At 38.6% G+C, this 26,799-nt stretch overlaps 1 protein-coding gene across 11 annotated transcripts in view; it reads right to left on the reverse strand.

Annotated features, from left to right (window-relative positions):
* The window catches only part of MAGI2 (membrane associated guanylate kinase, WW and PDZ domain containing 2), a 705,904-nt gene that overhangs the window by 21,612 nt on the left and 657,493 nt on the right, over positions 1-26,799 (reverse strand). For 6 of the 11 annotated variants that reach the window (XM_066550916.1, XM_066550914.1, XM_066550917.1 and 3 more), the window contains 4 exons: positions 24,396-24,573; positions 21,842-22,082; positions 19,818-19,961; positions 1,800-1,938 (listed from right to left, as the gene is read on the reverse strand). In XM_066550916.1, the coding sequence (XP_066407013.1) occupies positions 1,800-1,938; positions 19,818-19,961; positions 21,842-22,082; positions 24,396-24,573 (702 nt within the window). The remainder of the gene's footprint in view (positions 1-1,799; positions 1,939-19,817; positions 19,962-21,841; positions 22,083-24,395; positions 24,574-26,799) is intronic. The other 5 variants (XM_066550924.1, XM_066550919.1, XM_066550915.1 and 2 more) reach the window with 1 other exon arrangement.

A 26,799-nucleotide genomic window follows, 5' to 3' on the forward strand; every position in this document is an offset into this window, starting at 1 on the left:
ATGCATTTTCTACTCATCATCTTCTGTGGAAGACTTGTGCACATTTTGGAAGATTTGTTTTTCTGAATCAATGATACAATGAAGATTTTTCATGTTTGTGTGTTTTTTGTTTGTTTGTTTGGTTTTTTAAATTATTTTTTACTGGAATAATGTACGATTTTATAAGATTATATAAATAAGAGAAATTGATTTTGGATTTAAGTGCCGTTTGGAACTTGGACTTAGGAAATTCAAATTTGGAATGGTTCTGAACTGCAACTGATTCTTTGCTCATTGTAGCCTCTGGGGCCTGCCTTAGATGAAATTGTTTTCTGAGGAAGCAGAGGACTGCTGGTATATGGTTCTGCTGTTTGAGAAGGATTACTGCCACTGCATCAGTCCTGGCCATTTCTTTGTTCTTTCATTAAAAATGATGCACCTCTCCCATAAAACAGTTTTGCAGGTGACCTGAATTTCTGTTTGAGGTCTCTCTGAAAGGATTGCACACTAGTTAAAATTGATATTAAATGTCTTAGTGTGATTTTATCAGAGCCCCTGAAAGCCATTTTGGCTTTGTTTCTACTCACCAAAAGTACAAATCACTAACTGCATTACCAGATAGGTGGGCTATGGCCCATCTTTTCTGCCTTTATTCAGAAGCTCTTGAAAGTTGTAAAAAATGCAGCACACACTGTCCTGAGTATTGGTTTAGCCATAGAATTAGCTCTTGTTTAGAGAAGAAAATAGTGCAATTACCTTGTGTATTGACAGCTGGGAAAGAATTGACTTTCAGTGCAGCTGACTTTAACAGAGGTATTGAATTTATGTTGGCAACAAAGGCTCACCTGAACCTATAGTTAAGCCTAAGTATTTGAATTTTTATGTGACTGTAATTTCTGATTCTAATGGGAAGGCATTCTGGAACTTTAAAAGGAAAAGTAAAAAAGTTTAATAGAGTTTTGGACCTCACAGCATAAAGAAGTTAAGGACTTTTCATTAAAAAGTAGCCCTTTCCCTGAGAGATTTAAGGCCCAGAGATGCACATCATAGAACTTATGTAAATATATGAAATTGTTACACCATACTATACAGTAAGCCCTGATTTCAGTTTTTTAAAAAAACTCTTCATCTTTAAAATTACCTTTGGATAATTTCTTTTTAATTTTTGTCATTTCAGTTATGAAATAAGGTTTCTATATTGTCTAAACGACTCATACTTTTTGAAATATTTAAAAAGTCCCAGGAATCCCTCTGAAACAAAATATAAGAAGAATGGATCCTGTTTTCTCACCACAATGAGCAAAATCTCATGTTCTAAATTCATAACTGACTTCTAATTGATCATCCATGCATTTTGTCAGAGAGAATACAATGGGTGAAGTTGTCAAAGAAAGGAGTACATTCTTGACAATGCTTAGAGTCCCAACCTGAGCCACTCGATTGCATGGCAACAAGATCATCTGCTGTGACTCAAAATGTGCAGAGAAGTACCAATAAGGAAGAAATTCCAATAAAGGAAGAAAAGGAGAGTTTATGGGCAAATCAGCTACTCCCAGCACGCTCAGAGATGTCCCCTAGGAGGTTTGTAGTGCTTCCTCCAATGCACATCTTAGAAGCCACTGCCTGTGTTGGGAGGGCAGCAGATGACAGCGATGTACACACATGTGAGTAAGTCCACCCCATCACAGGTAAGCATTTAAGGCAATACTTAATGTGCTCCAGGAAATTGCAATATATAAATATCTGCTATTTAATTCAAAAGCATTATAGTTAATTTATATAGAGTCATGCACATATAACATATAAAGATGAAAACCCACCATATTCTGGGACCTGGCCTGTTCCACGTTTCAACAGCAGTCGCACTCTCCTGCCACCAGACTTGATTAGCTCTATTGCTCTGGCATGTGTCATGTCCCTTGTGCTTTCTCCATTGATTTCAATTATTTGATCTCCTACCTGTCAGGTAAGAAGAATATTGAGTCAGACAGAATTGCAGTAAAATGAGTGTTTCAGGAAGAGACATATTCAATGGATCACAGGTTACTTGAATGACAGACAGACACATCAAGGAAAATTTGTTCCTGTCTATCTGAGGAATATTACTGGCAGATCAAATAACCTCCAAAGTGGGTTCTGAATATGGTATATCAAATGCTGCTTGTCTTCTGCTGAAATCAGTGTAATGCCTTTGTAAATTGCTCACATCTTCTGCACATAAGAGGCTTTGTTGAATTGCTTGACGTGGTGGAATCACTGGAACATTATCCCTGCTATTCTGTACATGCACTGTTGGGTGAGCCTGAGAAGAACTTTGCTGTATTGCTGTTTTCATAGAGAAAAGAGAGGTTCAAAGCACAAATAGCAACTTCCATCATTTCCAAACCTCGGTGGTAGTAAAGTTTCACACCAAATTAAGAGTCGTTACGAATACGCTGTTAAACAAAGAAAGGTTAGTGCTATGGCACAGGACAAGCAGGGTTGCTGGGTTCAAAGAGCATGCTTTGAACTATTTACCACAGGAGCTTTTTGCCGGGAGTAAGCACAGCCTGTGGCTGAACTGTCTAGTTAGAGCAGCTGACTCCAGGGTTCTGATTATGGATTTCTGCCACTCATCTCCTGGCCAGATTTCCAGTTAGAGCTGGCTTCATCATTATTTTTCTGCTCTATTTCTACAGCAGTTAAATGTGGCACTGATGTCTGCACATCCCATCCACCCCAACTTGCTTGGCTTTGCCTCTAGCCTGCATGTTTTGGTTTTGGCTGGCTTTCCATGCTGGAAGCCTTCTCCTTCAGCAGGGGAGCAGTTGCTTTCTGCTGTGCCTGGTCAGCACAGCTCAGAGCAGTGTAGGGAGCAGCACTGCACAGCCTGCTGTGCTGTGAGACCCCTTTGTGAGAGCCTGGAGCCAGCACACACAGAGGTGACAGGTGAGCCTGCTGTTAGCAGCACCACAGCCTTTGGGATTTGTGTCTTTCAGAAGCCTCCCAGCCCCCTTGGAAGGGCAGCCTGAGTGAAACCCAGGAGCAGGGATGGTCTCCTGGGGCTGGTAGAGGTGCAGGTCCAGGTGATGGCAGCCAAGAGCAGGGCAGAAGGGTCTCAGTGATGGGTCAGCACACTCATTTGTCGGGCCAGAGGAACACTTTTGCTCAGCAGGATCTTACCTGCCTCACTGTGCACCTCCAGCTTCCTCACAGTGTTTTCACCACACTAAAACAACAATGCCTACACATCCTAGACAAGAGGTTGTGACGGTGTTCACAGGGGTCTGAGGATGAGGGAAGAGACGAGGACCTGACTCCATGTTTCAGAAGGCTTGATTTATTATTTTATGAGATATATTATATTAAAACCATACTAAAAGAATAGAAGAAAAGATTTCATCAGAATGCTAGCTAGGAATAGAAAAAGAAGGAATGAATAACAAAGGCTTGTGGCTCGGAGAGAGAGTCTGAGCCAGCAGACTTGGACAACCACATGAGACCAATCACAGTCTTGGATTGGTTGCATTCCACAGCAGCAGATAACCATTGTTTACATTTTGTTCCTGAGGCCTCTCAGCTTCTCAGGAGAAAAAATCCTAAGGAAAGGCTTTTTCATAAAATGTGTCTGTGACAAGAGATGATACAGACTTCAAGGTGACACACACTTTCTTTCCCTCTTACAAGACTGTCTTAACAAAACCAGCTCTTAGCTGGCCTTGGACGTTGAAATATCTTCTATTTTGTATGTTTTCTTTGCTACAGTTGTATTTCTGTCAGCTCAAAGTGTAATCCCTCAGAGGTTTTCCTTCTTTCCTGAGTTTGAAATATAATATTTACCAAATAAATGTGCACGATATGAAATGTCAATACAACTCCTAGCATCAAAGAAAACTGGAAAGGATGTCAAGAAGTTATCTAGTCTTTACTTTTGATCAGAGACAGAAAGAATGCTAACAGAAGTGGTATGACAGTGTTTCTCAACAGGAATTTATAGAATTAATACTTTGTCAATAGGAGCTGCATCATCCCAGGATCCTGTATGCAATCTATGCTGATATTTTGTATAACTAAATACATTGATCCAAATAAAACCTATTAGCTTTGCTATTACACTTTGTAAATGCTGCAGTATTAACAGTGGGGAGGGGAAAAAAAGAAAGAATTATTTTGTGCAGGATTATTTTTGCAGTGCAAATTTCTTTCTCAGCTGATTTTGTCTCTAAAAAAAATTCATTTGGTTGTACCATGCAGTGCAAAATTTAAAATATTTCTGGCAGCCTTCAGGCCACACTGACACACAACACAGGTGCCCTCTGGATCATGGTGACATCTCCTCCAGGTCTGGCCACACAGGGCTCTCTGCATCCCCCAGACTTTTGGAGAATGCTGTTGGTTCACACACTTGGAGCAAAACCAGAAAATCTGTATTATCACTCCTGTAACACAGACAGAAGATGGATTTGTAACATCCCCACAAGGATATTAGTCAGGCCAAATACAGACAAAATTCAATGATTTTGGGAAAACCTGTTTCTAAACCTCATGAAACAATTAAACCCCATAGAAGTCCTGTAAAAGTCAAGTCAGATTTTCAGAATGCTTGAGGACGGTTGTTTTGTTTATTTTTTTTTTGTGGAACATTGCCTGGGTAGACCATATTTTGCAGAAGGTATTTAAAATATTCTTGATAGCATGTCTTGAGAGAAGTGCCAGATTAGATCAAATGAAAGAGGTGTTTTTAACACTCCTTGATGAATAGCTTTTAAAATTAGTACTGAAAGCTGCTTGAGAATGTACAGTCATTCAAATAAAATCCTCTGCACTCCAGAGCAGACAGACAGAAAGATTTTAATACAGTTTAATATGTAAAAAGATTAAGTTAATGTCACATTTTTCCCTTGCTGTTTGCCTTCCTTCTGTTTTCACTGGTCACTATGCAGGAACTGTCTTGTATTAATGTAAACTTTTCTGTATTTCTGTGAATTCACAATTTTTCTCTCTGTAGGCAGCACGTGGCTCATTTGGTATTTTCTTTCATTATAAAACATTGTAGTTGAATTGATATTTCCTTTTCTTCTGAACTATTGTGTGCAAATAACTTGAGAAAGCTTAAAATAAGGCTAGGATCTTGGTTATGTGACTGAAGGAGGGGAGAGAAACAGGATGGCAAAAATCAGGTGCTCTGAAATCTACACCAGAAAGGGTGAGACCAGAGCTATAATGAATAGTTGCAGGAGCAGTGGGTTAATTGTGTTCCTTGCTTTTGTGTCTTGTGGCCGACTGATGTACAGCTGAATTATTCTGCCTTTGCAGCACAAGCCCAACTCTGATTAGATGAGGAAACAACAAGGAAAAGTTGTCAACACTCTTACCTCAAGGAAAGCTTCAATTAGACTTTGCACTCATATCTGGAAATTCATACAAAAGAGAAAACCTTGGCTGAGGAGCTGTTCCCCATGTGTCAGTAAGGAACAATTGTTTTTTTCCTGCAGTTAAACCTTGATAATTTCCCCTTCCTTTCCCTCCATGATGTAGATTTTCTTATGGCTGATATGGGACAAAACCCTGCTGCATGGTCTCTCTTTGTCCAGGCATTCAAATACGCTTTCTCCCTCAACTTTTCTATTCTGGAATAAATTTTTAGATTTGTGGAGCTATTTCTGACTTTTCTAGATCCAGTGATTTTTAAAGAGGATCTTAGATATACCCACATATTGAAGATACACCAAGGTGAGGCCAGAGGTAATTGGAAACATAAAATCAGTGTCTATTACATGGGGATCCTCATTTCTCTTTTTAGGATCAAAAGATGATTCCTGCAGTTTATACCACACAGAATTTCTCTACACTTCTCCTCTGGATCCTTCCATGTCTGTTCACAGTGCCCAAACTGAAGATATTGTGAACGTGGGAGGGTAGGTAGAACAGATCAAAATGAAAACATTCTTTCCACATTTACTAATAATGTTCACAGAAGAAATTCTTTGCCTTTTTGTAACACATCAGATTTGCAACCCGTGCTCAGTTTGGATTCTGAGCAGTTATCTCACATTTATCATTGTGCATCTGATTTCTCTGCCCTAAACTGAGCACTGTGCACCTCTGTGACTTTTAAGAGACTGACTGCTTCAGTACAAAATTTTTATTTTGAAGCAGTCTGTTTCTCAAAGTCTTTTTAAACTCCCTGTGAATAGTGACATACTGGCATCAGCAAATTTTATTTTATTATTAATCACTAGATCTCCAATTAATAATGGAATATTGAACTGGGCTGGTTTCATCTCAGACACCTCAGAACTACACTTGTAATTTCTATTAAGGAGCAAATCATTCAGAGCAGCCTTTGAGAGGAATTATTGTCAGTAACCTTGTTAAAAGAGATTCCACCTAGGGCCTGACCCTTTTCATGTGAATTTCATAGAAGGTAGTGCTGAAAAGTGAAAGGAAGATTGTACATTCTCCACCCCCTTTTTCCTTTTCCTTATTTAGAAATAAGAATGAAAATCAGACATAAGAAAGGAAAACTAGACTGGTGTGACAAGATTTGCCTTCCACAATTCCCATGCCAGTGAACTTTCTCAACTTTTTGGGAACTTGTCACAAATTATTTCTGAGCAAAAAAATTAAAGGAATTTTTAAATTTGGCTTTAAAAATAGGTATATGTTTTGCTTCCTCTAGTCTAACTTTCTTGTCCTCCATGAATTGATAGACATAATTACTAATAGTCTATAAATTTAGTCATTGAGCATACATGAACATCAGCAAGTTCTGCAAACTTGAATCTCAGTATGCTTTAAGCAGTTTTCTCTTTATTCTGATTTATACTAATTTCTTTGTTGATGTTTTTGTGAACATCTCAATGGAGACTGATACAAAGAACACACTGAATATTTCAGCCATCTCCACATTCTCATCAGTAGACCTCTTTTTTTCTAGTTCTCGATGTTTCTTCAAACATGTGAAACAGACACATGTACCCTTTCCCAGTCCCAACAGGCAAGCCCTGCATGTGGGACTCTCCCCAGGCTGGCATCAGCTCTGCTTTTTAACCTTCCTGGTGGTCTTCAGCAAAGAATTCAAGGTAGGAGTGATTTACCTCTTTGTTCTCCAGATGTTCTCAGCAGCTGAAGGGTGAAGTGTGTTGGCAAGACAGCCTGGGAAGCTTGCCTGGCTGCTGCCTGAGCTGTATTTTTTCTGAAGAAACATGTTTTTGCAGCTATGAATCTGGAAATTTTATTCACATTGGCTTTGTGTTGTGTTTCTTTCTTCCTGAAGAATATGACCCTTGCTGAGTTTCCATGCTGTTTGGGATAAATACCTACCCAAACCCACTGGTTCTTCTCCTAACCCAATGCCACTTGGTAAGCAGAACGCTCCTCTATTATATTCTTACAATGTGCAAGCACAAAGTAAACACTGAATGCTTCACCCCCTTAATGCTTTGAAATTTGAATATTAATGATTTAACTGCAATTATGAAAGTAGTTTGTGTGTATGGAAAGTGTTTCTTTACAAAATCTGTTTCAGTTCAAGTTAATTCAGATGCTCCATCCATGTGTAAGAACAACTGAGCTATAAAATTGGGCAACAGGTTTTCTGGCAATAATGAGAAGATAATATTCCTAAGGAATGTTTAAGTAACATCACTATTGATAGGTTAATTAGAAAGAAAATTGTAAAGCTTCTCCAAATCATTAGAATAAAGTGCCTCAAGTACATATGGGTTTATCTGCAAAGCCTTTGTTTGGCTCTGGCCATATTTTAAAGCAATTATTACTGGTCTTGTTAAAAAAAGCCAACCATACACACAAACATGGTTTCAGGGTGAACCAGAAGGGAAAAACATATAGCTTTAATGTAGCAAAGAGGTTTTTCCTTGCTTGAGTGTTCTTTTAAACCAGGTATGAGAGCCTTGTGTACGTTTGCCTCCGTTGGTGCGTAAGGAACAGTCTCTAAGCAGGTGTATGGTTCCCAGCTGCATGAAATGAAATTAATTGTGTATGCACATTTTCAGTCCATGTTAAATCTAATGATAAAAGCAGCCTCAAATGATTTGTGTGGAGGGCATTGCTATCTGTCATTTTATTAATGCATTTTATAATTAAACCTCAGGAAAGAGACAAATCACACTTAATTATTTTTATGTGGGCGTTCTATTTTTATAACTGAAACACTTTTACATGTTATTTGTTGAGGTTGTTATTGGCCCAAAAGGCTGAAAAATTCTCAGTACTTGGAGACCAAAAGGCAATTCCAGAGTATCTATTTTGGTGAATTTCCAAGTACTGTCAAGCTCAAGTATCATTGCCTGGAGTTAGGCACAGGCTGGATATGTGCTGAGCAAATCTCCTCACAGCAGAGAATGTGTGCTGCCTGGAAATCCCAGGTATAACACACAGCCTGAGCAAAGCTGTGGGGTTTTTGGTAACTTGGACTCCCTCCAGTGCATTGAGCTTGATGTCTTAGCAGAAGACCTGTTATTTCTCTTTGGGAGAATTACAATAACATGTCCCATGCTACATTTGAACCAACCACATAAAAGTTTGGAGTGAAAAAGTTTTTTTCTGTGGCCAACCAGCTATTTAAGCAGCTGTGGCTTCTTACCCCTGGAAATGCCAGGCTCTTTGTTCCCACAGAGAGATAGTCTTGACTCCTGCCCAAAAGAAGGGGGAGAGAGGGGCCATAGGACATGGTGCAGAACAAGAAAAGGCCTTCCCACCACTCCTCAGCAGGAGCTCCAGCTTTTTTCTTTTTACTTTTTCACCTTTTCCTGAGAGAGAGAAATGGTAGTGCTACTTGGGAAAGAGATCTTGGAAAGAGGAAAATGTGCATGCTTGATTGTTTGCAAAGAGTGGGGAGTGCAAGAGGGAAAAATGGAGCTTTCAGTCATGAGGGCTGAAAAGACAGCAAAGTGGATTTCTGATACAACAGTACACTTTATGCCTTCCACAACATCTCTGCAAAATAATCCATGTATATGTGAAATAAAACTGTCAAAGAGAAAAGGAAAATGCATTGCCCAACTGCATTTGATATGCTATTACTTTTTTAAAACAGAGGTAGGATAACTCATTGTAGCATAATGTAATATTAATAACATCTACTTCACCATTACAATCAGGGATAGGAACCAAAAGAGACCATGAAAAGGAAGAAGAAAATTTTCTGGTATCTTCTTGATGGTCTCAGGCAGTTCTTATCAGGCAAAAGCAAAGCAACTTCAAGGTCCGACAAGCTGATTTTACAGATCCTACAGAGAAACCTGAGAATGGAGATTGCTTCATCCAAAGTTGCATCCACACAGCAAAACAGAAAAGAACATAAACTCCAACAAGATAAAGATGAAGCCACAAAAAGATTTTGAGGAGGAAAAATGCTGAAATGTAAGATCTAAGAAGATGTTTTCAAGCACACCATAGGCATAGAGTCTGTCAGATCTCAAAAGATAGTTTGGGCACAAGGTAGAAAAGACTGCAGAAAACAGATTAATTCTTTTCATCAATTTTTACCAAAGAGGAGGGCAGCAAAACTCCTGCAGAGGGTCTGCTCACTGCAGGGTTGAGTGAGGAACTGACTCCAACAGCAGGTCTGTGGCAAAGATTTTATAGCAGACTGATGAAACGGATAGTGAGACACCACCAGAAGCAGATGACTTTTATCCTCAGTTCTAAAGGAATTTGGATATGAAGCTGTTCTAGTAGTAGCTATAGGATATAATCTACTGCCTAAATCAGTAAATTGCTGAATTTCAAAGGAATGGGAAGTGGCAAGTGTGACACCAGTCTTTAAGGACGGTCCTGGAAAGTAACCAAGCGAGTCTCATGTTCAATTGAGCAGATGGAAGGAAGCAATAAGGATGGTGAGGCTTAGCTGGCACATGGATAATGATGATCTAGTGGGAAAGGGTCAGTGTGGCTATTGTAGAGGGAAGCCATTCCTCACAGATCTATTGCAGGTCACTGGAGCTCTCAATGACTATATAGATTAATGTGATCTGGTTAGTATACTGACATTTTCAGAAAGCTTTTAATAGTAAAGTCTTCAATAGAGGCTCTGCTGTGAGATGAAAAAGAATAGGCTCTTCTAAGCAGGAGATTAAATTCTAGGAAAAAAATGCTTTAAAAAAGTGGTCAATTTTCACAATCAAAAGACTTTATCACAGTGATTATTCTGCCCAGCATACTTGCAAATGGTGTGGGGAAGAGGTGATAGGATTTGCAGACAGCACATTACCATGCAGTATTCTTATATCTAAACTTAAAAGCTCTAAAAAAAGATGGCACAATCCTGTGTGCTAAAGCAGCACGTGAAATCCAGTGGTGCTGAGCGCTAAGCAGCAAGTATAGTACATGTGGAAAACTACATAGTCCATCACTCTGAATCAGCCATCACCCCTGAAAACACAGATCCTGCTGTCCTTGTGCTTAGCTGAAAATGTCAGCACAGCCAAAAAGCCAAACCGAATACCAGCTGCTAGGGGGAAAGTGGAGAATAAAGGAGAAGCCATCACTGTGTCATTTAGGAGCACCAATATCCTGAAAAATTGTTCTTGTGCTTTCACCTCCAAAGAAATGTGATACATTGAGAAATGGTTTGGAGGAGGCCAATGAGGCTGGTCAGGGGTAAAGAACAGCTCCCTTTTGATGCAAGGTGAAATAGGCTGGTCAGGTTCAGTATATGATATAATCAATAGAATAAAGAATGATATGCAGAATGATGAAGTAAGGCTATTATATTGTAACTACAAACAAAAAAAGGAGTTTTTTTCCAAACAATGAAGGCACTTTGACTTGGAATCCATTGACACATTATATCTGGAATATCAAAAGCATGAATACATTCATATAGCTGGTTAAAAATAGTCCTCACACTGAGTCCCAGCATAGAAAAATATATAAACCCCTGACTGACAGCATCTTGGATGTTATATGCAGTGAAGAATCATTTCATACTTGTCCTACATTCCTTTTCTAAGCAGCCTTTACTTGTCCTTGTTGGAATGAGGATACTAGGCTGGGGCCATAGCAATGGGCCTCATATCTTTCCTTTTACCTTTAGAGATGACCTCTCCCAGTTTCCACTTGTTGTGATTTGGGAAAACACAGAAGAGAAGTCAATGCCTATGTCACTCCTGTTGCTGGACAAATTATTTAATTATCAGAGCAGCATCTCTGTGGTGTGCTCATTTGTTTTCAAACACTTGATTCTTAATTTTTAAGTTAGGGTTAATTAATTTTTTAGACCTGAAAACCTTCATAAATATTCCATAAACCCCAGATTTAAATAAGATGCCTGCCTGCCAACTAAGTATCTTAGTCTTAAAATTTAATACTTAACTATTTTTATCACAATTGTTAACTTTTATTTTTTTTCATAGCTGGCTTGAAAGATTTTGCTACTAGGCATAGAGTTAGAAGGATATTTTGAATGTACTAAACTGGATAAATTTTTGTAAGAAGGATTTTAATTAAGTGTGTGAGAAGAATACTCCTTATCCTTACCTTTCTGCAAACAAATTTTTAAAAATACTGATTTTTGGAGAAATGCTGAATAATAGTCCACCTACAGTTAATTTGCTCTTGATTTATTAAGCTTTTATACTGTCAAAATATATTCAGGATCCTCGAGGGCCTCAGTTTGCATTTCTTTGTTGTGCAGACAGTAGAATTTTGATCAGCTTTATATCTGCATGTCAATATATTCTTCCCTGAGTTCTGCCAATTACACTAACCCAGCATTGAGCTCCTCTTGCCACAGGCTGGCATCCAGCTCATGTGCTTGAGTATCCCAGTTGAATTCTCTGAGTTCAGATCAATCACACCTAGTCTCTCCACAAGTGAGGTTGGACAGTGATGTATGTAGTAGGGAATTGGAGTGTGAGTTAGATTACCCCACAGGGACATGCAGTTTGGTGGGAAAGCATAGCTAACATCTTCCTGTACTGTTCAGATGGATCACAAATCACAGAATAAATGGATGGGCCTAAGAATATCTTTTGTCTTTTTGTTCCATTAAATGACAGTGTTGACATTCACCGAATGCTTATTATGAAGGTAAGATTTATATTACTGCATAAAGTAAGCCAGGTATGCTGCAGGTTTTAAGAGTAAGTGCTACTTATGTAGAAAAGATGGGCTGCTTAACTGGCATGAATCACACTGTGGGCATTTGTCTTCCAGATATGTGCACAAAACCTTAGCCAAGCTGCTGCGGGTGGAGCACTGTATTTTCCTGGGGTGTACTTCTGCCCCTGATGTGTGGGATTATTCTAAATATTAGTATTATATATATTCCAAATTTTCAGTGAGGTTTCTGACAGCCTTCTCATGTCCTCACTCATGTCAAGGGCTCAGCAGCTGAGTCCCTACTGTGCCAGCACACCATGTGGAGAAGACTTTCTGGCTCTTAGAACCTATCACTGCTCCTCCTACATTTGTGCTTGCTGTGATTAGAGTAAACTTGCAAAGGGGTTTCCCAGCAGCAATATCCACTTTCCTCCAATATTCTGAACATAAGACTTCACTGCTTTTTAGGACCTGGAGAACCTGAGGATTTTCATGAGTCACTCAGCAGTATGTCAGTCTTGTTCTTTGTTTTCAATATAAAATAGGATTCCAAAGTATGCTATATCAGAAATTAAAGATTAATCTGGTAAATCCTTCATTCGTTTTTGGATGCTGGGATTGTCTTAAACATTTGTAAAAACTCATGACTGATCAAGCTATTCCTCCATTCTTCCAGTTTCCTTGCTGCAGCTTTCTTGATTGGATAAAGAAATGTCTGTATCTGTCACCTGCTCTCTTTACTGTGTGACAACTGTTTCTCTCTATTTTTAATGATTTTGGCTCTAATCACTCTCAAGCTGAGCTGAGCTACTTCTTGCTAACTGTCCTTACTGATTGCAACCTTAGGTGTTTTCCACTGCAGACTGTAGGAAATCATCCTTTAATGTGGGGCCAATCAGTGATGGAGCTTCCCAAATAGATGCTCTGCTCTTCATTAACAAGAAATCTCAGAGAGGCTCTACACAAGTGAGGAGTCAGTGCAGATTGTGGTGTCTGCATGGCAAAGTGATTTCAAGGGTTTCCATTTAATGTAGAGTAAGAAATTGTTCATTCTTTCTTTTAAGCTTTGATTAGATTTGATGGTCTCTGACAGGAAACAATCAGTCCTGTTGATGATCAGTGCTTTTCATATTTCCCCATTTTCCATATTCCTTTAGCAACAGGAATACAGCTGATGTGATTCTGGTCTCCTTACATTATTATTGTATTTTTTCAGTCCATCCAGAACAGCAAAGACTTTGCTCCGGATGGACTAAAGAAATACAACAGTAATGTATGGAGACTGGAGTCACAAATGTTAGAAGGTTCCTGTGTATGAAACTACAGGGACTGCATGTGGTTTCTGGTACAAAAATTTGGTTGTACAATAGGAATCTAACAAAATGGTATGTGGTAGTCCAGGCATTTCTGTTGGATTTTGTCATCTCTGAGATGCAAGACAACAGCAACTGAAAAATAATTTAAAAAAGAATGAGGATATTTTGCACATGTTAATATGGACTTATAAAAAGTATCTATGGAAGTTATATTACATCCAAGCCTCAGAAAGGGAACAATTCCTTATTTGGTGGAAACAGATGACTGATCTACTAAGAACCTAAAAATCAAGGGCTGCAAAAAAGGAATACCATGATTAAATGACTAGATGAACACCAAGCTAAATGTGTGCAACATCTAGGAAAAAAGAAATGTGAAATGGAAAAAACACCGTGATGAAACAAGAGAGAGATTTCTGATTTGCATGGTATAAAAGAATTTCCAAGCACTGTAGGATCCTAATTAACTCATCTCTGACTATCTATTCACTGAACCCTGAACAATTTAAGTGATTTCAGGGTGCCCTGACTTGAGATGTTTGGAAATGTCATATTGCAGGGAGACAGGTTTTTATTACCTTGTTAAACTCCACATTTAGAGAGCACAGATGCCTACATACCACCTGCTCCTTTGAGAAGCCTGAGGAGTCTTAATGGTAACAAATTAATTCTGTGAGAACATAGTTAGCTACAGCCAACCATTATAGTCCATCCTACTGCTCAGAAGCCTGGAGTCCAGACTTTTCAAAGGGGACTCAAAGTTATTTCTCTTATGGCTCAAGAGACGGCTTAAATATCAGATTACGAGTTTGATAGGAGAGCTCTGTTTTGCAAACAAAGAGGGAAATGTCAGTTTTGAATGTTGCCAAATGCTCATACATGGGTTTTGACAGTAGTTTTAAATTTAATATTTATGTCCTCCATGACTTGAAACTTTAGTTCTGTTTCCTTTCAAATAAGAGACAGACTCCCTCTTTCTGCCTGTCTTTTTTGACCCTTGGTTATTGGATACCCAACTCTCCCCTCCTGCTAGGAATAATTCTTGGTGTGGGTAGATGAAGGTTTCTGAATAACCACAAATAAGGTTGGTGTGAACTTTATTACTATGGGAAATTATTAAATACACAAACTGTGCTGGTTTGCAGAATGCCATGAACCTGACCACAGCCTAGATTAGTTGCTGGTGTGAGCATCACTGCAATGATCACTCAGCAAGCTGGAACAACCAAGCAAGGCCACACAGACTCTTATGCAACAACACAGAAGCTCATAATTGACACTATAGGAGCCTCCTGTCCATTGTGCTGGTTTTATCTCCAGCTGTGTACAACTGAAACAAAAAAGGGGCATGCAAACCACAGAAATGCAACAAACAGGAAAAAAGACTGAAGAGTCAAAGCAGAATTGCAGAGCACGAAAGATACAGAATTCTGCTGCCTGGATTTCAGATGTCTGTCCTGCCAAAATATAAGAAAAATATGCAATAAAATGAGAAAAATAATGTAGCATAAGGAGATCTGAGGAAGCTGGAGATAGGGCTAAGTGGTGCATGAGGACTGAGAAAAATGAGTTGACAAGACAATGAAACTAGAGATGTCAGAGATGAGATGTATGGCTTTTGTGGAAGATGCAAAAAAAGGATCACAAAGTGACAAAATGACACAGATGTACACTGCCTATAAAAAAGCACATTTCACCCTCATTCTTCAAGAATTTAATGTTATTCTGTACCTTTGCAGTCCTCAGCCACAGTCTCTTTGTTTGACACAGGTTTCAATAAACATGCTGGCTGCTGGAGATACCATTCAAGGCAATAAGAGATCTGTTGATCCTATCTCATGTCTAGCAACACTACACATGCTTAACAATCCCCCTGAGAGCAGTAAGGAACTTATCCCTTCCTTCTTAGACAGGAAGGGATAGAGATCTGCAAGCAGAGCTCTGCCAGTCATTGTCCTCAGCATGAGGCAAGAATAAAATATAAGTTAGCATGAACCTTATCTAAATAGACCTGTAAAATTGTTTCCAGTAGTGTCTGAATCTTCAAAGGCTGTGGGGACTGTGCTCCACATTGTCTGTGTTATGTCCCTTGTCTCTGGTGACAGAATCAGCTCAATATGACTGTCACTGACAGAGTGTGTGCCATGTTCTTGTCCTGCTCTGAGACTGGACCTTGCAGCTTTATTCTTAACGTTGCCATCACCAACTAGTTTCAGTGGTTCTCCCTGATGTTAGAATTGCTTGAGAAATGGAATCCTGATAGACCTCTGCCAGTCTGGGAAAAGATAACAAAGGCACTAATAGTTCTCCAAACTTTTTTCATGGTTATTTTAATACATCCTTGTCTAATGAGCACAGACATAAATAGATTTTTTCAGAATTCGCCACTGTAGCTTGCTCCCTGCTCAGCTGTCAGAATTAAGTCACTATTTACATACATTACATAAATTTTATATATCTATATAAAATACACTGTGAGTATTTACTACCAGTGTAGTGATGAGGTTCTCCCTTACAGCATTCTCCTGTGAGGAGCTGCCATATATCTTAACCATAAATGGCAGTAAAGTCTTGCCACAGTTAATTGTGGGGTATGATCTGACATATGATTTTATATGAAGCTGCACTTATGGCTGTGGGTCTCCAACACCGGTTGAGAATAGTTTAACAACCATGTGGGCAGAGGATGTATGCAAAGAACCAATTCCCTGTAGACCTCTGGGTCCTTTGATGGGCATTTCCTTCCCATATCTAGTGATTTAATTTAATCCAGGTTAAATTAAGATATATGCTTGGGCTTTCTGCAGTCTATGGGCTCAAATAAAAATCTCAGTGCATGTGAAGGTGCCATGACTAAGTGTAACAAGACCATGAAAGTTTAAAACTGCTTTTAAGGGAATAATTTGTTGAATCTCAAGACTTAATGCTGTGTCTATCTAGGCTGGCAGAAAGGGATCCCTGAGTCAAAGAGCAATAGGATTGGAGAACTGATGAACTCAGTATGGCATCAACTCAGTGCTCTTCCACCTTTCCAATTCCCAGAACAATTCTGAGGAAATCAAAGTAGAAAGCTTCATCTGTCATGAAGTGCAATTAAAGACTATTTTAGATGTTGTAATCCTAAAATGGGGTGTTCCTTGGTGAGTTTGTTTCCAATAAAAACACAGCATGTCTAGCATGCCTTCCCCAGTAGGGAGAATAACAATCCAATTATGATTGGAAATGGTGATGTGATAATGAACTTCATAAAATCTTTTTCTTTCTTAAATCAATATTTACAAATCCAGACAGTTTTGGCAGGGCCAGTGGAAGATCATCACTTCTTGGGCTTGTTCTGTGAGTCTGTTCTCTGTCTACTCACAAGTCTCACTGAAATTCATAAAAGCCTGAAGATCAAACTGGAATTTTCATAAGGATGTCCTGATTTTGATGTCACTTTCTTCATCTTGTTTTATCATTGCTTTCTTGTTCAATGTCTCTTTGCTATTATTGGCATATTGTACTCCTTCCATACTTACCTTCCTCAGTAATGGATCTACTTTTTTTCTTTTGCAAGAGATAGCTCCATTCCAGTTCTTTATTTATATCTGTTTTCCTATAATCATAGGTTTTACTCTAATATCCTCTGCATCTGTAATGCCTAACACTTTTACATGTATTTAGACTTTAGAATCTTTTGAATGTGAGGTGGTGGACTCCTGGATTTTTTTAACACATGTCCAAGTGGAATATAGCTGGTGGGACTCATTCCAACACTGTGGTTTGGCAGTGCCCACTAATAGAGTAAACATACAGACTTTAACTTTCCCATCCAGAGCTGTTTTCAGTTTGAGATTTCATTTCTTCAATTATACAGTTTTATAAAACCACTAGTATAGCTTCAGCTCTATTACTTTAAGGTAATTATTTTATTTATTTATGTAAAATAGGGAGCTTTTTATCAATATGGCTGAGTCTCTATCAGGGATTTTACTGGCTATATGCAGATTGAAAACAAAATGTTATTTGTGGAATATGTTTGCTTGTTACATCTAAGTGTCCTACAGGTAACGTTTCATTATATGATCAATTTTTTGCAACAACTTATCTGGTTTTATTTTTCTTTTCTTGGTTTCGTGAGTGGGAATGGGGCTGGACTTGTGTATGTTATTTTTTTATAAGCATAACCTGTGCCTTGTGCTATCTGCTTCAGTATTTCTCTGTAAAGCTTTAGTTAAATTAAAGAAGGCTGTTCGAGGAGGAGGAAACAGCAAGCAAAACAATAATGGGGACAAGTAGGTTATCAGAATGACTCTTAGCTGGGAAATGTTCTATTAAGATCCTTCACAAAAGCATGGTTTTCTACCCTCAGTGCTGAAAGCCTAGAATCAGAGAATTGTGTCTTTAAGGACGATGGCATCTAAAGCAAGAAGCACTGCCCTGATTTTTGCATGTTTTGCTGTAGAGCTGCACCTTTCAAACAGAGAGATACAGAGATGCAACAACCAGCCAAGAAGTGTGATGAACCTGCAGTGGTAACAGCTGATGTAAACTTAGGAAAGGAGATGTGGGTACAGAACTCTGCTTCCTTTGCCCACCTTCCTATGTAACATATTTCTTTCAACATTATTTTTTGTTTGCTTCTATTTTTTCTATTTTTGTTTTGAAGCTTTTTCTCAAAGTTCTCCTGTCCATCAGTCACAGGTCACTGAATATAAGAATCTTTCACCTTCCAAACCCATTTGTCAGGTTAAAATGTCTGTGAGGCAGGAGAACAAAAAAGAACACTCAGTGACAAGGATGCATGGTAGAACTGGTTCCAAAGAATGATGCTTTTACAAGGGAGAAAACCCCCCCAATTATAGCTATCTGGTCAGAATAACACTTCTTATGTTAGGCTATCTGTTGTGGCCACTACAATGAAAAAGTTTTAAACCAAGATGTTTCAGAAACCATATTAGCAATATTCCTTAAAGCATGCAGAACTTTTCCTAATGCAATTAAAAAACCACCAACTCCTATTCATGTTAAATACTTTCTATATTTTGGCTATTCACAAAGTGAATAATCTAACTTCATTCCTTAGTATTAGTTTATTTAAATGATGCACAGATTTTAATGTTCATTTTCTACCTAATACAGATTATTATTTGAAATGAACCTTCTTCAAAGGTGTTATTTTATTTTTTTCTGTATTCTTAGCCATATGTTTCCAAACATGTGATTCCAGAGCTTATTAAAAGCACAGCTTTTTCTCTGTCTCTAATCACATTATAGCTACTAATGTACATCTTGCATATGGCTTCTCACTAAGAGCAACAGACAGTGATAATACTAAAATAAAAGAAAGAATGAAGACCAGAGAAGATATTCTGAAGCTAAAGTTCCAGCTGCAGCACAAAATCACCTGTATTTCACACAAAAAATGCAGTGGGAGTATATCTCCATTACCAGTTGCCTGCCTGCCACACTGGCTTTCCTGACACAGGGACTGCTTTTGCTGCTGCTGCCAGTGCCAGGGGCTTGCACTCCATGATACAGCTGAGGACTAGCTGAGTTTTGAAATTCTACCAAGTCACTTGAAGCACAGCAAAACTCCTGAGCTATACCCAGAAAGACAGTGCTCTTTCAGTAAGACATCAAATTTGATCAGATTGTTTAGACTGTGAAACAGAGTAAGTGTAACAACCATGACATTTGTAAAATCTGTTCTTACTGCTGTACAGAACACAATTTTCATTGCCCATCTTTGAAATTAAACATTGGTTGAACATGACTGCACTAATTAGACACATAAACAACTTTTTATGTTGACTCTTGGTAGTCTTGTCTATGTTCTTTCTTTCTCCTTTTTTGTGTACTCACAATTCTGCAAAGTATCAGCAGGTCTGGATGAGTTTATAACTTGTCTTTATCACAACTGGACAGATTAAATGTCTCTATTTTTGATTAGGTTTTTTTTCCTATACAGACTGTGTGTTTGCTTTTTTTTGAGATCATGATCCCTACAAACAAGATTAAGATCAATGAACAAATTTAGCAAACAATACAAAGACAACTTGCTTAAATTAGTTAACACAGATGAGGTCTTAGGTTTCATAGTTATCTAATACATATCATATAGTGATCACTTTACTTTTGTGATTAGAGACCAAAATGTTAATTATATTATTATTGTCTAAGAAAAACCAAACTTCGCCTGACATTTTTAAGTTGCTTAAGATAAGAGTGAAAATAATAATGACAAAAATTTATAACATGGTAAAAGGTATTATCAGTCAGAAGTAATACATTTATTTTTGAAGAAACGACAGGGATGTATTATATGTATCAACTAATTTCTTGAGCCCCTACAGAATGAGCTTATTTTACAAGAGGCATTTGGCATTATTTTTTAAAATCTGATCAGAGGTGAAAAAAGTGCTTTCCCTTTGACTCCATCACCAAACATATCTGTGAATGTAAAAAAAAAATGTCATAATGTATTTTACTCACCCTCATCCTTCCATTTCTTACTGCTGGTCCATCTTCTGCTAACCTCAACACATACAAATCCATTTTGTACTCCCTTCCTCCTCGAATACTAAACCCAAATCCTTTGGCTCCTTTCTCCAAATCAACGGTGAAATAATCAAAGTCCTGTACAGACAAATACAAAATGAAAGCCAATTAACTATATGGGCATTGTGGTATGCATTCAAGAAAACTTTAAAATTGATCTCTTCAAAAATGTATTGATCCACTTGATATAAGCAAAGGTCCAGAGAGAGGTCAGGGAGGGAAATTGTGATGTAGCTTCTGATCCATTGTCAGCCAAGAGTGCAAGATCCATGGGAACAGCAGAAAATAAAAGCTTGGGTTGGGCAGTCTACTGATTAGAGAATTAAAACTGGGGGTGCTGGGAAAGAGCCAACTCAAGCATCTCTGTAGATGCTAAGAAGCATCTTATAAGGTATGCACATGGGGATAGAGATTTGCTATTTAGATACTGAAATGCACAATATTTTCATGGGGTTCTCTGGATCCCATTTAGGAATTTCAGTATTTTTCTTGGTATGGTTTACGTGTCTGGTTTTGAAAATATGGACATACAAACCACCTGTACATGGTTCCGGCATATAGTGTCCGTTTGCAGTCTCCTGTTTAATACTTTTTGACCTCTGCTTTCCTGACTTTATGTAAGGAGAAAGGAATGTCTTTTTTAAAGTCTGAACTTTCAGCTAAATCCTCAACCTTCAAAACTGTCAGTAAATATCTGTCATCAGAGGAGTCTTGTCTAAGGACCATAACTCTTCATCTAACTCATCATCGCTTTGAAATTGTCAGATCATGCTTGATGTCAAAGAAACTAGTTGCATGGGCGAGTTTCTACTTATCCAGAGTATTACCAACAGAAATTTAATTTTATCAGCCAGGATTTTCATTCCTTTATTTATTTATTCCGATTAGATAAAATCTTAATTTTCAAGAATGCTGTAGAAATGCAGTCTGACCTAAGAACACTCTCTGATGAATGAATACATGCCAAGAATGAAAAAATTCCTCTGCTGATGAAAAGGCTTTTTATGTTAGAATTTTTATTTCAACACTCTAGTACCTTAAAAATGGCATTTATTTAACATTCCAGTCACGCAATTATAAATGCAATGTTAATTTACAGATCACACATATTAATACATTAATATTAATGGTTTGGAAGTAATTTTCTCTACAGAGAAGTAGTAACTCAGAGTAAAACCCTTTAATGTGTCTTTTCCTTCCATAGTGGCATCTTCCCTACCAGCATCCACGACCTGTCCCTACAGACCCTGCTGCCTTCTATGTGGGTAGGGGAGCTCTGGGCGTGTCTGCCTGTAAGAGCCTGAATGAGGGATATGGGACTCCATGCAGCTCTCCACAATGCAGTTTATTCCATCCAAGAGTTACAGCAGTCCAGGGTGGTGGGTGACAGAGCCTGTGCCCACAGCTGTCAGCTCCAGCTGCAGGCAGGCCTGGAGACCCTTTGGTTTTGTTACAATGCATTATAGACTTTTCTTTGCTGAGCATCTTCATACAGTAGAACCAATCTATACCTTAACCTTTATCTATAGCCTATCATAATGACTATAATTACCATATTCATGTTACTAGTCTCCAATCACTACAAGTTAGTACATTACAGTTTAAGCTAGAAGTTGTTTTTCAGTTTTCTTGCAGTGGAAAATTCTGAGACCTTTTTTCTGCTTGCAGCATTTGCTGACTTGTTTGCCTGTGCTATCTTTCTGCTTGGTAAAAACATCTTGTTTGAGGTGGGTTTATCCTCTGCTCTAAGCCATAAAAACCCCTTCTAACTAACACATCCTTTGCCTCCTTGGTTATCTAGTAAGACTGGCTCAGCAATTCTTTCCTTCTATATCAAAACCTGCTTTCATTTCTATTCCTTCTTCACATTCTACATTCAAAAAAAATCTTTCTGCCACGCATACACATCTGTGAGACTTTCCTGTCAAACTTTCATCCTTCCCAACCTCTGCCTGTACCTGGGGCTGCCTGTACTCGGCCAGGGGGTACTGCCTGGTGTCGGGGGAGTGCTGCCTGTAGTCCATCAGCGGGGGCTGCCTGTAGTCCAGCGGCGGTGGCTGCTGGTAATCCATCACTGGCGGGTGCCGGTAATCCAGCGGGGGCTGCCGGTAGTCCGTGGAGGATTGCCTGTAGTCCGTGAACGGGGGCTGCCGGATGTCAGGCTTCACATCCTGCCTGGCTTTTACTTCTGACCTGTAGCTGAGGGAGGCAACAATGGTTCAGTTTCAGAGAGCAGCAGACCTCATGAGGAATATGCATTGCATGCAATAGTGAGTGAGGAGTGAGAGCCAGCTGCCTGGCTGCAAAACTGCATGGAACAGATTTTCACAGGGAAGCAAAACTCTCCGGGGTAAATAGTCGAGGCAGCTGAAAACAGTGAGCACTTTTGAAACATGGGCATAAGCAATTTTCCCTGAGGTCATACTGTGCAATTTTCAGGCTTGTATCAGTGAGATGAGGATTGGACTCAAAGGGACAGGAACAAAAAAGCATCTTGATTTCCACTTTGCCTATTTTGAATATGAAACTGCATGTGAAAACACCCATTATACTCAGTACAAAATAATTCACCGAGTTCATAAAGTGTTTTTTTCCAAAATTAATATTTCTATAGAATAAGTGGAATATCAGTCCAGTGTACATCCTCTTTCATCGACATAAAGTATTATTATGAGCTTCTTAAGGTTAAAAATGGAAAAATTCTTTGTCTTAGCTGTTATCTTTTTAATGAAAGGTATTCTTTGATAAAACATCTGTTATTATATTGTGTATTATTTTTATTAAACACTCCCTATGATGCTATCTGGTTAAAAGCTATGTCAGTAAATTCATGTCAGGAGTTATGGACAGAAATAACACAAGGTGAAAAGAAAACAAATTTGGTTATGAGGAATTAATAACAAGTAAAATATTGATTTAGCTGGGAAATGGGTACAGAGAGATGGGTCCTAAAATTTGAAAGAAAATGTGACTTTCTGAGATACAGTGTCTAGTTATTTACTTTTTTCAGATGGGAATTTCCCTTAGCACATGGAAATCAGCACATAATGGCACTTCAGGGTGAAGTAAAGAACATTCCTAATGGCAAACTTCCCTACCTCAGCCATGTGGTGTACCAAAGAGGCACAAAGAAGGTCCTGAACACTTTTAGCAAGGTAATTCTGTAATAGTGGTTAAGGTTATATTTTAACAAAAATGTTCACAGAGTGGATGTTCTTACACTCTTCCTTAGGTGCCAAAGGAAATATTTATTTCCTATATAGGAAATAGACATTTCAAATTCTGCTTTAATAATGGACTGGAAGTTTTCAGTCAACCGAGTGACCATGTCTGTCCATGGACACATACAGACACAGAGATGCATATGGACTTTGAAAGAGATTTTGAAAATTACACTCTGAAAAAAATGACAGCATTGTTTTTGATTATGTTGATTTATATATACAAAGGTAATCTGAATCAAAATGTTTCAAATTGTCTGATATATTTTGGTAAAGAAACAATGTATGTGGCTATACAAACAAGCTGTAATCTAGTTTATGAAATCTAGTGAAAAATAATACTGTGTGAACTAGCAAGAGTTGACCTTTTTTTGAAATAAGAGTCATCTCTAGGCAGGTGCCCAATATATGGCCACAGCTGCATATCAGAAGATGATGTTTTTATTCACAGATGGAGGCACTGTAATTTTTGCTGAATATGTAAATGGTGACATGAGCAATTAGAGCTTACACTTTTCAGTAAAATTATTACAGAATTTCTTTCTGGAACTTTAATTAATATCATTTGCTGCTGCCATCTGAAAATTCCCAATTTAACAGATATTTAATAGTGACTTCCAATAGCACAAAACTACTTTTGTGAAAACTTCGTATTGAATTTTGTCAGAAACATATGTGGTCTAGGAGGTGATCACTTGGAGAAAGTACTCAATAAAGTATAAGGGAAAGTAATTTTCCTTGCATGACTAATTGAAAGAAAATAATTCTGGGCAAGTGAAAGTACTACATCTGTTAAGCAAGGAGAATTAGAGGGTGTAGTGTGTGAATCACAAGTGAACTCATGTATTTTCAGAAGAGAAGAGTTGCAATCCTGTAGCTAGCATCCTTTGGGGAAGAGGATCTTGATGATATGTGTTGGTTATGGAAGATTAGCATAAAGACAGTCAGTGTAATCAGCCTTGTTTAACATGCTAAAAAATAATACAAAGACTAAATAGTGTTGATTGGAGGTCACAGAAACTTGTATCATCCCGCAGCCTGTGTGTGTGCTTTTTCTATAAACAGCATTTAATACAGCTGGCCACAAAATTTCTGTCCCCCTACCATTTGATTTCCATTATAGATAAATTTGCTAATGTAGACGCATAAATTACACACAAGAAATTGGCCGGTAAATGATACACCAGAGATTAAACCCACCATAAAAAAAATCTTCCTGACTCCAGACTGACATACAAGGGGAAAAAAAAAAAAAAAAAGAAGAAATAGAAGAAATGAGAAAGTGCAGAACCTGTTTTCGTGTCCCTGTGGCTGGAGGGGCTGTGGAGGCGGAGGCTGTGCCACGGGGCTGTGCTGGGCGACGGGGCTCTGCTGCGCCAGGGGGCTCTGCTGGGCCATGGGGCTGTGCTGCTGGGCCATGGGGCTCTGCTTCTCCGAGCTGGGGGCCGAGGCTGGGCTGTTCAGCTCTGCTTCATGGGGACATGGAGATTAAAGACCTGTCACAGTGCAGCATTTAATAAAGGGCAAAGGTACACAATAATAATTTTTGGTCACATGCTACGTTGGCAAATTTATGCTTTGTCGCTTTTACTCTCTCAGGTTATAATTAGATTTTAAGACATTTGAACCTAATGGTCTCCTTTTGATAGTGTGTGGGATCCGAAATCTTGGTGACTTCTACAATTCTGGTTGACACTGTCATTATTTAAAACACAATTGAACAAGGGAAATTGCTTCCACATTTCACATATTCTTTTAAAGCATAAAATTCCTGATCACAGAATGATGGAATGATAGAATCATAGAGTCACAGAAGAGCTTGGGTTGGAATGACACTTAAAGATTGTTTAGTCCAATCCCCCTGCAATGAACAGGGATTTCTTTAACAAGGCCAAGCTGCTCAGAGCCCTGTCCAACCTGGCCTTGAATTTTGACAGGAATGCCAGGATGGGGCATCTACCACCTCTCTGGGCAACCTGTTCCAGGATTGTTACCAGTGTTGCAGTGTGTGGTTACCCTCATCATAAAAAAAAAACAAAAAACAACAGCTCTTTTTTATGTCTGTCTGAATCTGCCCCTTTTTAGTTAAAAGCTGTAAGATCGCTTGTCCTATTACAACAGGCCCTGCTAAAAAGTCTATGCCCATATTTCTTATAAGCCCCCTTCTGACTGCAAGGTCAGAATAAGGTCTCCTTGGAACCTTGTGTTCTCCAGGCTTAGCAACACCAATTTGCTCAGCCTCTCCTCATAGGAGAGATGCTCCAGCCCTCTGATCATCTTCATGACCTCCTTTGGACTGCTTCCAACAGGTCCAGAGGGCCCCATGGCTGGGGTCAGAACTCCAGGCCAGGTCTAATGAGAGCAGAGTAGAGGGGCAGAATCACCTCCCTCAACCTGCTCATCCATTGAACAGTCCCCTCATCAAATTCATCTCTTTCCAGTTTAGAGAGAAGGATGCTGCGGGTATCATGTCAAAGGCCTAGCAGAGGTCCAGATAGGTGAGATCTGTAGCTCCTCCTTTGCCCATTGCTGTCCATTGATGTAGTTACTCATTGTAGAAGGCCACTTGGTTGGTCAGGCAGGACTTACTCTTGATAAAGCTGTGCTGGCTGTCCTGAATGACCTCCCTGTCCTTCATGTGCCTTAGCACAGCTACAAGATATTTGAAATGCTTTCCATTTAGAAAAATATTCATTTTGAGAGAATGAATATTTTACTGCTTTTTCCACTGTTTGGGATGATAGACCTGTCACAAAAGCTAAAACACTGGTGTTTAGTGTTAGGAACACATTCGGTCTTGCTGTCTTTGAGCTCATCAAGAGTTTCTTGTCTTTAAATTTTTGGGGACTGTGAGCAGTAAAACAGTAAACTCAATCTCAAAAAATTCTAACCATTTAAACTGATATTTTATTTCACTGTGTTATGTCAAATGACTAAGGTTCCACATAGGAACAGTGCAGAAAACCAGAATCATTCTTTCCAAACAACATAAAATTTAAAAAGTCAGAGAGATTGGCATAGGAAATATGGTTTTGTTGCTTTGCTATAAATAAAAGATGCCAATCTTCATTCAGGCTTCCTGCTGGACTTGGGGTACTGAGCTCATATCAAATGTATTTCTTCCAACTCCTTTGGTACTGAGCTCATATCAAATGTATTTCTTCCAACACATTAGTCCTGTTCAACATTTACCTATTAGGATGCATACATGAGAAAGACTCTGCCCACAGGAGGACAGAGCACTGCAGAAGTTCCTGCATTATCAACAGCAAAGGCAAACATGTTTTTGCTATTCCTCCTTGCAACAGAAGGAGTGAGGCCAGTGTGGCATGGTGTAAAACAAACAAAATGGACACACACATATGGCTGAGCACCCCTAACAGCAATAGCTACACATGATACAGATCTTGCCTAGTTTTACATTTGAATCTAGTTTGTATTTTTATGTGGTTTATTTTTAAACTTTTAACATGTGAGTTTTTCCCAATGGGTGCATATTCTCTACTTATCTAATTTATGCCCACAATTATTATAAAAATTTTGGCTACTTTATTGAAAGTATTTTCAATTTAGGATTAATTGTCAAAAAAAGCTTGTATATTTGCACTTAAAACACTCCTCATGCAGGCATAAGCAATACTTGTCTGTGTAATTACTATGCTTAAGGCTGTAATTTCCCATCTTGCATCTGTGAG

Source organism: Molothrus aeneus, chromosome 5 (genome assembly GCF_037042795.1).
Source record: "Molothrus aeneus isolate 106 chromosome 5, BPBGC_Maene_1.0, whole genome shotgun sequence".
Classification (NCBI taxonomy): Eukaryota; Metazoa; Chordata; class Aves; order Passeriformes; family Icteridae; genus Molothrus; species Molothrus aeneus.